Source organism: Vipera ursinii, assembly GCF_947247035.1.
Source record: "Vipera ursinii genome assembly, chromosome: 1".
NCBI classification, from domain to species: domain Eukaryota; kingdom Metazoa; phylum Chordata; class Lepidosauria; order Squamata; family Viperidae; genus Vipera; species Vipera ursinii.
The window spans coordinates 8,195,010-8,207,531 of record NC_139512.1 but is presented as its reverse complement, the minus strand read 5'-3'; the positions used below and the strand labels follow the sequence as shown (position 1 = coordinate 8,207,531).

The window sequence follows — 12,522 nt, the reverse complement described above, 5'->3', positions numbered from 1 at the left end:
TTGGCCTGAAAGTGGTGTAGTGGTGGGGCAAGATGACATATTTCCAGATGCCCATCAACAACAATTCAGTCCAATTGATTGGGAAATACCCCTGCGAAGTAGGCCAGTGACAACTGAATCCCAAACACAACCTAATACACAAGGCAGTACATCTGAAGCCAGTAACCCTGAGCCCAGGTCCAGTAGTAACCAGCATAGTAACCAGCAGCCAAGCAGTCAACCAGGAGAAGGGGCCCCTAGCAGCCAAAGTAACAGATACCCTTCTAGAATACATAGGCCACCAAAATACCTAAAGGACTTTGTAAAGAAATGACACCAACTGGGGGGTAAGGGGTGTTGTGTATGTAAATAGTTAGCAATAAGCCATAGAAGATATTGCAAACACTGTGCAGCTTTGCAAGGTTTAAAGCGGGAAAATAAGGTGCAATCATTGGACGCCACAACCAAGGAGCGGGAAAACAGACAGTTTGTATTGGTTACAGTTCAAACGCTTTCTCTATAAAAGGGTTGCAAGATTTGACATTTGACAGTTGACTTTGTGTATTCAATAAACTCGTTCAGTGTTAACCACTCTGAGTCCTCGTCAATTCGAACCAAACAGAATCGGTTGCCAGTTGAGCTCCGGATGGCGCCCGACCTTCGCTCCTTCCGTCGCGATCTGAAGACACTCTTATTTGAACAAGCCGGCCTGGCCTGATGGGGGATGGGTTGGGTTTTTATGTCATTTTTAATATCTGTATTTACTGTTTTTAGCTGGGCATATGTTTAATTTTCTTTTAACTTTTGTATTTTTGTATTTTTTATATTTCTTCCCTGTTCACCGCCCTGAGTCCTTCGGGAGAAGGGCGGTATATAAATAATTTTTTTTTAAAAAAAAGATCCCATGTTTTTCAGCAATCCCCACCTAGAGAAGCAATGTCAGAGTCCTTTTTTTTGCCTGAGTTGTAAGATGTCAATTCATCCAAGATTTACCTAAATAATAGATTTTTACCCAGATTTTTCCGCACAGTAGCCAGCTTCAGGGAGAACTGCTATTCTCCCATAGAGGGATGTTTTGTTACAGGCAGTTCTCAACTTATCACCATTTGTCTGTGACCGTTCAGAGTTAAAACAGCACTGGAAAAAAATGAATGGCGACCGTTTTCATACTTACGTCCGTTGCAGCATCCCCATGGTCATGACAACTGCTCTGCCCCAGGGTCATCTGATCACTATTTGTAACCTTCCCAGCCAGCTTTCAACAAGCAAAGTCAGCGTGAGAAGCCACTTAATGACTGGATCGGTCACTTAACAACGGTGACAAGAAAGGTCGTAAAATGGGGCAAAGGCTCACTTCACAATGCTTTACGGTGGAAATTTTGAGCAGTGGTCAACTTTATGAGTGATGTATTTGCTTTATGACTGTGGCATAAAGATCATAAAATCGGTCACATGGGCACCCCGATCTACAACTATCATAACTTACAGCAGAAAGTCTGGGCCCCATTGTGGTCATAAGTTGAGGGCTAACTCTGTAACTTCTTCAGAGGAACATAAAAGCAATCCTAAATAAAACATTCATCCCTAATTGCTATTTCTTACTCTTTTCTTGCTGTTCAGGCGACGCTATGTTCACGGCAAAGGTGTATGCAAGCTATCGTGGACCAATTAGTATCTGACAGTGAGGAACTGCACCAGGTACCGTAGCTACTAGGAGACCGTGGATGATCACCGAATCTGCACCCTACCTGCCCTTCTCTAGCAGGCCCAGGCCCAGATGTTTCCTTCTCTGAGCATGTAAAGAGGGCACTTTAAATAATGTCCAAAGCTGCTTTACATGACCTCAGATTCTCTGTCTGGCCCAGTGGGAAAAATAGGTGCTGAAGGTAGCTTTCACTCTGAAACACTCCTTGCTTGGAAAAATGAATGTTATTGATTAGATTTAAAGCTCACATTTTATTTAGGAGCTCAAGACCGTGCTAACGCCTTCTTTTCACACAACCATAATGTTAGTTAGGGTGAAAGTGAGGAATTGGTGCAGAATCTGCTTCTAACCTAGTGTTTTTTCAACCTTGGTAGCTTTAAGAGGTGTGGACTCCCAGAAGTCACCAGCCAGCCATGCAGCCATTTTGTGGCCTCCAGGCCACATCTGACCCTATGGCTGTCTCTGTCCAGCCCATGTGGATTACTTTTATTTTGAAGGCGTTACTTTTATTTTGAAGGCGACGGCTTTTTTTTTCATTTAGCAATTTGTATGTTTGTCTATGGAGATTCCCAGTCAACCAGCTCATGATTGTCCCAAAGGTGCTTTTTCGAGAGGCAACTGGACTTTGTTTTTCCTTTCTTGGATGAGAAGTGAAACGTCTTCAAGGAAAAACAAAGAGAGTCCAGTTGATTCTCGAAAAAGCACCTTTGGGACATATTTGCATGCGTGCATATCTACATACCTTCACAGCCCTATTGTTTCGGTCCTCCACAACAGCCCTAGTTTCTCATGTGGCCACTTGGAAACATTAATTGCCCACCCCTTTCTTAGGTGGTATCCAGCATCCTACGCAACCTCTCATGGCGAGCCGATATGAACAGCAAGAAAGTCTTACGAGAAGTGGGCAGTGTCTCAGCGCTGATGCAGTGCGCCTTACGGGCAAGCAAGGTAAGACGGAGGAAGAGGTAGAATTGACAGCCAACTCTGCTAAAATATGAGCACCACAATGCTTGCACAAAATGGGCAATAGCCCTCCTGGCCACAGCTCTTACCAGCTCTTCCAGCAGGAGCAACAAGCCTAGGTGGACCCCAACCCATCAAGAGTTGAAACTGGGTCTGTCTTAGAATGAGTAGTATTCCGAATTAACAACCTTAACTCTGTTTTATTGCCTACACCAGGATATCTCTGTATCTCTGTATCTCTGTATCTCTGTATCTATCTATCTATCTATCTATCTATCTATCTATCTATCTATCTATCTATCTCAATCATATGACACGTTCACATTACATTTCAGCAAAAAGGAACACAGTTAAAATACAAAACACAAAATATACCGTATGAAATCTTAACAGGAAGATTACAAACGTATATCTAAGCTGCAAATGTGATTTTTCTTACTTCATTTGTCACAGCCAAGAATTCAGCGAAAATCTCCATTATAGGCTCTGTTTTGACACACAGTCACTTTTGGATAGTTTGTTTTTTGGCTCCACAGTCACAATGCAGTGATGGTATTTTGCCCCGCTTATAGAGGGCGTCTGCGCATCTACCGTGGCCAGAGCGAATTCAGTTCAACGTTGTCCATATCGCATGGGGCTGGAAAAATCCAGGTGGTTTTTCCAAGATGCAAGGCAAACTTTGACATTGTGGGGGGCAATTTTCTATCCTGTGTCAAAATCATCTTTTATAACTGCTTTAGCGGTAGAGATGTCTGGATCTTAACCTGTTTCGCTCCAAGCAGGCTACATTGCTCAGTGTTAGCGGTTGGGAATTATCAATAATCTTCAAATGTTCTTGAAGGAGAACCTCATTTCATCTTTTTCCCCCCCTACACTAGGAATCCACGCTGAAGAGCGTCCTGAGTGCCTTGTGGAATCTCTCAGCTCACAGCACTGAGAATAAAACCGCGATCTGCATGGTGGAAGGAGCGCTTGGCTTCCTAGTGAGCACACTCACCTTCAAGTGCCAGAGTAACTCGCTTGCCATCATTGAAAGTGGAGGTGGGATCCTAAGGAATGTCTCCAGCCTGATTGCCACCAGAGAAGATTACCGGTTAGTGATCCCCATCTTCCTCCTTGTTCCAGTAACTAACCTTTGCACCAAGAAACATCTTTCTTCACCCATCAGTACAGTGATATCTTGGCAGTCAACTGCTTTGAAACTGAACAAATTTGGGACTCAATGCATTTTGATGTGAAAATTTTGTCCTGGTACTGATTGTTTGTTTGGTCCTCAACGCACAAGCTAGAACTTGTCGGTGTTGTCTGCCTTGTGACTCACTACATGATTCCTTATGGGGAAAATTTTAACTGGGGTTTTAATGTACAGGGTGATTTAATGCTTTTTAATTGGTTTTAACTTTTGTATGTTTTGATTTTTAATTCCCTGTAAACCGCCCTGAGTCCTCAGGGAAAGGGCGGTATACAAATGCAAATATTAAATTATTAAATTAAATTAAATTAAATTAAATTAAATTAATTAAAAATTTGTTTAGTATTCATCATTTTTGGTACTCATTATGCCTCCCGGAACCATTTACTGATGAGTATTGAGGTACTGCTGTACATCAGTAGAGTCAAGACTAGCCCTTGCAGTCCTCAATCTCATCTCTGACCCCTTCCCAAGGTACTCTAGTCCAGGGGTTTTCAAACCTGGCCCTTTTATCACCTGTGGACTTCAACTGAGGAATTCTGGGAGTTGAAGTTCACAAGTCATAAAAGGGCCAAGTTTGAAGACCCCTGCTCTAGTCTGTCAGAAAATGAGTGGCATTATTGTCATTGAATCTCCTGGAAATCCTTATAAGGGTAGTCCTTAATTTACATCTATAATTCCATCACTAAGCAATGCAATCATTAATATGTAAATATATGCCAGTTGTCAAGCACCCGAATTTGGATCACTTGACTGTGGGGACAACTGCCGTTGTAACTTTGTTTGCTAAATGAATGGGTGTAAGTCATGGACTACCTGTATCCTTTTTCCAATTGTGGTCCATTTTCCCTTTTGGATAGCTACACATTAGATATGAAAGCTAAAACCCCACTTGTGTTGTTGTTCCCAACAATTGATATTCATCAGACTATCCCATGAATTCAGAGATCCTAAAACAGCTCCTGCCCCCTCCCCTTAAATTATATGATCCCTTGCTAGTCTAACCCTTGTGTTTTCCTCCAGGATTTGTGCTGCTTTTATCCTAACCCCAGTGTCAATCTGCTCTTTCCTAGGCAAATTCTGAGGGATCACAACTGCCTTCAAACTCTCCTCCAGCACCTCAAATCACACAGTCTGACCATCGTCAGCAACGCATGTGGCACTCTGTGGAACCTCTCTGCACGCAGCCCCAAAGACCAAGAGCTACTATGGGACCTGGGAGCGGTCAGCATGCTCCGAAATCTCGTCCACTCTAAGCACAAGATGATTGCAATGGGCAGCACCGCAGCCCTCCGGAACCTCCTTGCCAATCGGCCACTCAAGTATAAAGATGCCATGGTCATCTCACCAGGTTCTTGTATGCCCTCCCTGTATATGCGGAAACAGAAGGCCCTGGAGGCTGAATTGGATGCCCAGCACTTGGCTGAAACTTTTGACACCATGGAGAAGCAGTCAATGAAGAAGCAGAGCGTCACCAAGAAACCAATGAGGCACATGGATAGCTTGGCCAAAGACTACGCTTCTGATTCAGGCTGTTTTGATGACGATGAAGTGCCCAACGTCTCCAGCAGTACAGAGACAGGAAATGCGTCAGTTCTCTCCATGTTCCTAAATTCATCCTTCCTCCAAAGTCAAACTTTGCCAAGAAAGGTTTCCCAAAGAAGAGGCCCAGAACCGGAGAAAGATGAAAGTGGGAAGTCCACAGAGGCCAAGAAGGTCTCTCCGCTGCTCATGCCCCAGGACAATGATGTCTCTGTAGTGGCTGAGAAGTTGGCCAAGATCACTACGACGGTGGCCAAGATAGATAAGTTGGTGGAAGATATAACCACTCTCCATACCTCTTCTGATGACAGCTTCAGCCTCAGCTCTGAAGACCACTGCCTTGACTGGCATTATGGTCTGGATGAAGTCCATGAGGCCCGTGCCCAATCTTGCTCTCCATGCCGCCTCTCGGACACCAGTGGGATTATCAAGCGTGAAGGTCTGAACCGGGCTCACACCCTCTTGAGATTGAAAAATGCTTATACGAGCTTGTCCAATGACAGCCTCAACAGTGGAAGTACCAGTGATGGCTACTGCCCTAAGGAACACATGAGACCATGTACTAGAACAACCTTCCTGGACTTTAAAGATGAACTACACCGGTATCAGAAACGGCCCAGCCGTCTTGATTTGAAGAACATCTTGATGAATAGGCCAGAAAAGATGGAACTGCCTGAGAAGAAACAGCAAGAATCCAATGTGGTGGTCGAGAAACCAGAACTTCTTGAGAAAGCAAAAGCAACAAGGCTTCCACCCAATCCTGATGTTGCTGAGAAAGAATCTGAATGTAAGAAGAAAGAGGGAGGCAGAGAGCTAGATCCTGATCCCAAAGTCCATACAATCAAACTCTCCCCATCCTATCAACATGTGCCCCTCATAGAGAACAGTGCCATAGCATCTGGGACTATGGGGGTCTTGGGAACCAGCTCTTACTATCCCAGCTTATCCATGAAAACCACAGATAATCTTAACAAGGTTCCAGAGAAACTGACTGCAACAGAACCAGCGAAACAAGAACGGCTGCAGAAATACTCAGTGGAAGACACGCCAATCAGCTTCTCCCGATGCGGTTCCCTGTCTTCTATTTCCTCTGCTGACAATGTCCTAGATGGACAGAGCCATAGTGAGAACGAGATGGACACGGACTCCTCTTTAGAGATCATCGAGGTAGAAGAAGTTGAAGAAGCTCAAAAGGACGAACGAGAAGAGAAGGCAAAGCAAGAGGTGGAACCCCTCACCTCATCTTCACAACCCATTGCTATCCCCTTCCCTAAGAAAGAGAAAATGTTCCTAAGAGGAGTGTCACCTTCTCGCCACGAGGACTTGACCCCTTCCAGCTCATCTGAAAATTACATCCAGGAGACCCCTTTGGTGATGAGTCGCTGCAGTTCAGTCAGTTCGCTGGGCAGTTTTGAGAGCCCGTCCATTGCGAGCTCTATCCAAAGTGAACCCTGCAGTGAGATGATTAGTGGTACGGTCAGTCCTAGCGAGCTGCCGGATAGTCCTGGGCAAACCATGCCTCCAAGCCGCAGCAAAACACCTCTGTTTGAACTAAACAGCCAGCCAGAGAAGGAGGCAAGCCAGTTCAACATCCAGTGGGAGAACAATGTCAAGAAATTTATGGACATCACGGATTTTAAGGAGCGTTTCCAGATGCCCCAAGACCTTGACTCCATGGTCTACTTCACGGTGGAGAAACCCAATGAGAACTTTTCATGTGCCTCCAGCTTAAGCGCATTGCCCCTCCACGAGCATTATGTCCAGAAGGATGTTGAGTTGAAACTTATCCCACCATTCCCGGAAAGGAGTGGGTTGAACTTCATGACGCATGAGAAGAGAGATGATGAAAGGGTCACTGAGGGCCAAAGGAAACTGGAGCGCCTTGAGTTGACTTCCGATGAGGATATTGAAATTCTGAGGGAGTGCATCAATTCAGCTATGCCATCCCGTTTCCGGAAGATCAGGACATCTCTTGTCTCGGGCCTTCCAGGTCAAATCCTAAACCCTCAGTCAAAGAAGTCAATGCAGGTTCCAGTCTATATGTTGGTTCCTGCCAATTCCCACTTGGGTATCCCCAAGCACAGATGGGCCACGGTCACCAGGCCCAACAAGGACTACCTGGGCAATGAGGATTCCTTCACTGACTCAGCAGAAGGAACCCCCGTCAACTTCTCCAGTGCTGCTTCTTTGAGTGATGAGACCCTTCAATACCCTATGAAAGACGAGGGAGATTCCCGGCATTGCTCTGGGAAAAAAAAGGAAGTAACGGGGGCTCCGATGGGGGGGCTCAAGAGGGAGATCTGCCAGCTTGAACAAAGCAACTGCCGGATTGGGAGAATCAACTCCAGCCATTCAACACCAACCAAAATGGCCTCCTCCTCTAAGCACAAAACTGGATCGAATCACACCAGCCCTCTCCGTGCAAGCCGGGCCCAATCAGCTGAGTCCAGGAGAGGAAACATTCCCCTCAGAAATCTAGAATTGACTGTCTTGAGGCAAGGTAGCTCAAGGGCAAGTTCTGAGGGCAACCGTTCCAAGAAGAAGGAGGAATCTCGGGAGAACAGCAGCCGTGACAGTGATGGAGCCTTCCCATCCTTCTGCCACACCACGCCAACCGAAGAGGCTGTCTACTGCTTCTATGAGAATGACTCCGATGACTTAGTGGAGTCAGACATGAAGAACTCACCCAAGAGAAAGCCCAACCTGGCCAGCAAAGGTCAAAAGAAAGAATGCTGGGCTAAGAAAGAACTTGAGCCAAGTTCCAGTCAGCCGCTTCATGCTAAAAACAAGATGGTGCCCCATCCCCGGAGCAACCTAATTGCAGATGAGACTCCACCGTGTTACTCTCTCAGCTCCTCCCTAAGTTCCCTGAGTGACCTTGAACTCTATGGGACTGGAGAAAAGATGCAGATGTCCAAGATCAGAGCTAACCGCCAACTGACCTTGAACTGTCGGCATGGGATGAAAGCAGCCGTGTCCAAAGGGAGGGACAGCTCTGCCAGTTCCCTCAGTTACAATTCAGACAACGATCTCCTGCAGAAGGGCACCGGTCTGAGCGGGCCCAAGAGGAGACGCCATTCAGCCAAAAGGAGGAATGCTGAGAAGGAGCAGAAGGGTCTCAAGGCCAAGGAATGGAAGCCTGAGGGGTTTCCTGATGAAATAGCTTCTGAAAGAGGTTCAGATCTGGACAGCATTGAGTGGAAAGCCATCCAGGAAGGCGCAAACTCCATTGTTACCTGGCTTCACCAAGCTGCTTCTTCCTTTGGCAACGAGACGTCCTCAGAATCTGACTCCATTTTGTCTTTTATGTCTGGCCTTTCGGCAAGCTCTGCTTTACAGATGAGTTTGAACAGAAGAGACAAGACCCGGGGCAGGAAAGGTCCCACCACTGGTACGGAGAAGAAAAACCACCTCAAATCTTTCCAAGATGGTAAGAATCTGAATGAATCAAGAGGTGCTGGAGGCAGGAATAAAGTGGAGAAAAACATAGGACAGCAGAAACCATTGAGCAACCTGCCCGTAGTTTTCCGTGGCAGGACGGTGATCTATATGCCTGAGGCAGCCAAGGAATCCCCAGTGCAGAGCTCCAGATCCACGCCAAGGAAAACAGTAGGGGCCACTAAGCAGGAAATTCCTGAGAAAACTCTGAATCTCAACCAACCGAGATCAAGGAGTCTCCACCGGCCTGGGAAGATCTCAGAAATGGTGGAATTGATGTTGCCCAAAAGAAGCGCAACCCCACCTGCCAGGATGAACAGAGCACCGTCATCCGGATCCTCCAGGACATCCACGCCATCCCAACCCAACCAGAAGAAGCTCACATCACCATCGCAGCATCCCAACAGACAGACACCATCACGTGAAGCTGGAAAGACCAGTGGAAGCACCACACCTGTTGGTCCAGCCCCCAAACCAGTCCAGAAATCCCCTGTGTCTAAGCAACACAAGACCCAGAAATCACCTGTCCGCATCCCTTTTATGCAGAAGCCCGTTAAGAAGACTCTTCCGGTGAGGAACACCATGCCTACATTGGAGGAACGAGGAGGAAACAGCAGCAGTGAAATAAGGCCTAAGGTCAACGGGAAAGGTATTCTCCAGGCCAACCGCCTTAATTTGATACGCATGTCCTCAGCGAGATCCATCAGCAGTGAATCCCACCAGTCGGGCTTCCTACGGCAGCTGACATTCATCAAGGAGTCGCCCAGTCTTCGCATGAGGCAACGTTCTGAGGTCTCATCTTCCCAGCCTTTGTCCTCACTCTCTCAGGGTGCCTCACCACGAAGAGGCCGGCTTGGCCTGCCTACCGTTTTCCTCTGCTCGTCCAGATGTGATGATCTCAAAGTGGACAAGCCCACTGGGTCAAGCCAACGTCCTGTCATCTCCAGGGTGTCTCTTCCCAGCCACAGTCCCTCTGCAGGGGGCCCCCCAAGGCCGCCGCGCAGGACAAGCTCAGAAAGCCCCTCCCGGCTTCCCATCAAAAACAACAACGTTCCTCCGGAGCCCTTCAAGCGTTACTCCTCGTCTCCTCAAATCAACATCATCAAGAGGACCGCCAGCCCCACTTGTACTCCATCGGATGGCCCTGAGCCATTAAGTGAGAGAAAGAAGAACGAGGGGGTCTCAAAACTACCAGTGATTCCTCCAGCAGAGAAAGGAACCGAAAATCAACAGCAGCAACAGCAACAGCCACAGTTACCGCAGCAACCGCAACAGCCATCGCAGCAGCAGCCACCACAGCTGCAGCCACCGCAGCTGCAGCCACCAGAGCAGCAGGCGATGGTGAAAGGGACCTGGAAGAGGATCCGTGATGAGGATATACCCCATATTCTGAAAAGCACCCTACCTTCTACAGCGCTGCCCCTGGTTAGCGCTTGGAAGGAAGAAGAGAGTGATCAGACGCCTGAAGTTCTCCACCCGAAGACAAGTGACGCGGTGGTGCAGACAGAAGATTTCGCCACCACAAAGACTAATTCCAGCACTTCCCCTACTTTGGAGGTGCAGAAAGTCATCAAGATCCCACCTGATGGAGATGGCTTTGCTCTAGCGAAGGCCACCACCGTGTCCATCTCCTTTACTCATGAAGGGTCAGTCAGCTCTCTTGGGAATTTCCCTTCCAGCAGGCACAGCTCCCCAAGCCGGGCTGCTCGGGTGACCCCGTTTAATTACACCCCCAGCCCAATGGTGGAGCCCACAGTCAAAGAGAAGCAGGTGGAGAAAACACAAGTTTGACAACCCTTCAGCTTGGTCTGACAAACTCCTGGGATCTCCTTAGCTAGCCACCAATCTATAAAAACCAAACTTGGATGTATTCATTTTTTAAGACGTTATATTTGTCATTGTACCCCAACCATCTCCATTCTTAACAAACAAGGAGGATCGGATGAGCGTTATACTGTACACACAAGATTAGAGGCATCGCTTCTTGTGAGAGATACAAAAGACACAAAGGAACAAAATGTACAGGTAATCCTCGACTTACGACCACAATTGGGACCAAATTTCTGTTGCTAAGCAAAGCGGTTAAGTGAATCGCACCTGATTATATGACCTTTTTGCCACGGTTAAACAAATCACTGAAGTTGTTAAGTGAAACGTGTGATCTTTAAGCAAATCTGGCTTCCCTCACTGACTTTGCTTGTCGGAAGCCAGCTGGGAAGGTTACAAATGATGATCACATCACACACACAAAACACACACACAAACACACGAGACATTGCAATCTTCACAAATGCATGCTGGTTGCCAAGCACTCAAGTTCTGAGTGTCCATGGGGATGTTGCAACAGTTGTTAAATACAAGGACTGATTATACGTCACTTTTTTCAGTGCCATTGTAACTTTGAATGGTCACTAAACATTTTAAGTCGAGGACTACCTGCATTTTTTCCTTCCTTCCTTCCTTCCTTCCTTCCTTCCTTCCTTCCTTCCTTCCTTCCTTCCTTCCTTCCTTCCTTCCTTCCTTCTTTCCTCCCTCCCTCCCTCCCTCTTGTGCAGAGAAATGGGAATGTGAAGCAAAATTCTTTCAACCATCAAGCCCAGGACCCCAGCGCTGGGCTTCTTGTAAAAATTTGCAATGGGGCTTCTGGATATCTCACGGGTGGAGATGCTTCATGACTGCGGTCTCACCCAGCTCCAACAAATCTATTATCTGACTTTTGAAAGATCAACCCAAACTTTGAACTGGCCTTTCGTTTTGGAAATTGGGATCTTCCTTCGTCATTTACAAAAGACCTGCCTGAAGCTGACCAAAGAGGCAGGTTGAATACAGCAGATATGCAAAATTGACCTGCTTCATCTGAGCACAGTTTAGTCCAGGAGTCTGCAACCTTGACAACTTTAAGACTTGTGGACTTCAGCTCCCAGAATTCCTCAGCCAGTTGGCTGAGGAATTCTGGGAGCTAAAGTCCACAAGTCTTAAAGTTGTCATGGTTGCAGACCCCTCCAACCTTCAGAATTACTCACCTTTTACGTTGCACAGGACCAGAGGCAGTCCTCGAGTTAACGACCCCAACTGAGCCCAAAATTTATGTCGCTAAGCGAGACAGTTATTGAGTTTTACCCCATTTTTACGACCTTTTCTTGCCACAGTCGTTAAATGGGTCACTGCGGCATTGTTAATAACTCAGTTGTTAAATGAACCTGGCTTCCCCACTGACTTTGCTTGTCAGAAGCTTGCAAAAGGGGATCCATCCATAGGACTCCGGGACACTGCGACCGTCGTACATGTGAGTCGGTGGCCAAGCGGCCGAATTTGGATCACGTGACCGCGGGGATGCTGCGAAGGTTTGTAACTGTGAAAAATGGTCATCCGTCACTTTTTTTTCTCAGCGCTGTTGTAACTGAACAATCACTTAGCGAACTTTCATTAAGTCGAGGAACGCCTGTAACGAAGAGCATGAAATGGCATTCTGAAGGGGTCCATGGCCTTCCCCTCTGAAACAGACCTCCATCTCATGTTGAGAATATTTCTAGATCGTCTTCTGCCAGATCTGCTCCCCCTTTGCTCCATCTTTGGATCCAGCCACGCAATGAAGAATCACAATGCCAAGGATCAACCCTGGATTATCATCCAACGGCTGGCCAAGTTCATACATCAAAGTGTGCTCAGGATTCCCCTCCGTAACTGCCAGTTTCTCTCCCCG

At 46.9% G+C, this 12,522-nt stretch overlaps 1 protein-coding gene across 1 annotated transcript in view; it reads left to right on the top strand.

Annotated features, from left to right (window-relative positions):
- APC2 (APC regulator of WNT signaling pathway 2) overlaps nt 1-10,610 on the top strand; it is a gene marked incomplete at its 3' end in the record, with an annotated part of 43,267 nt that extends 32,657 nt beyond the window's left edge. Inside the window, exons 11-14 of the mRNA XM_083349292.1 lie at nt 1,600-1,677; nt 2,516-2,632; nt 3,526-3,740; nt 4,913-10,610. Coding sequence (XP_083205418.1) covers nt 1,600-1,677; nt 2,516-2,632; nt 3,526-3,740; nt 4,913-10,610 — 6,108 coding nt within the window. The remainder of the gene's footprint in view (nt 1-1,599; nt 1,678-2,515; nt 2,633-3,525; nt 3,741-4,912) is intronic.
- Nucleotides 10,611-12,522: the final 1,912 nt, after the last annotated feature.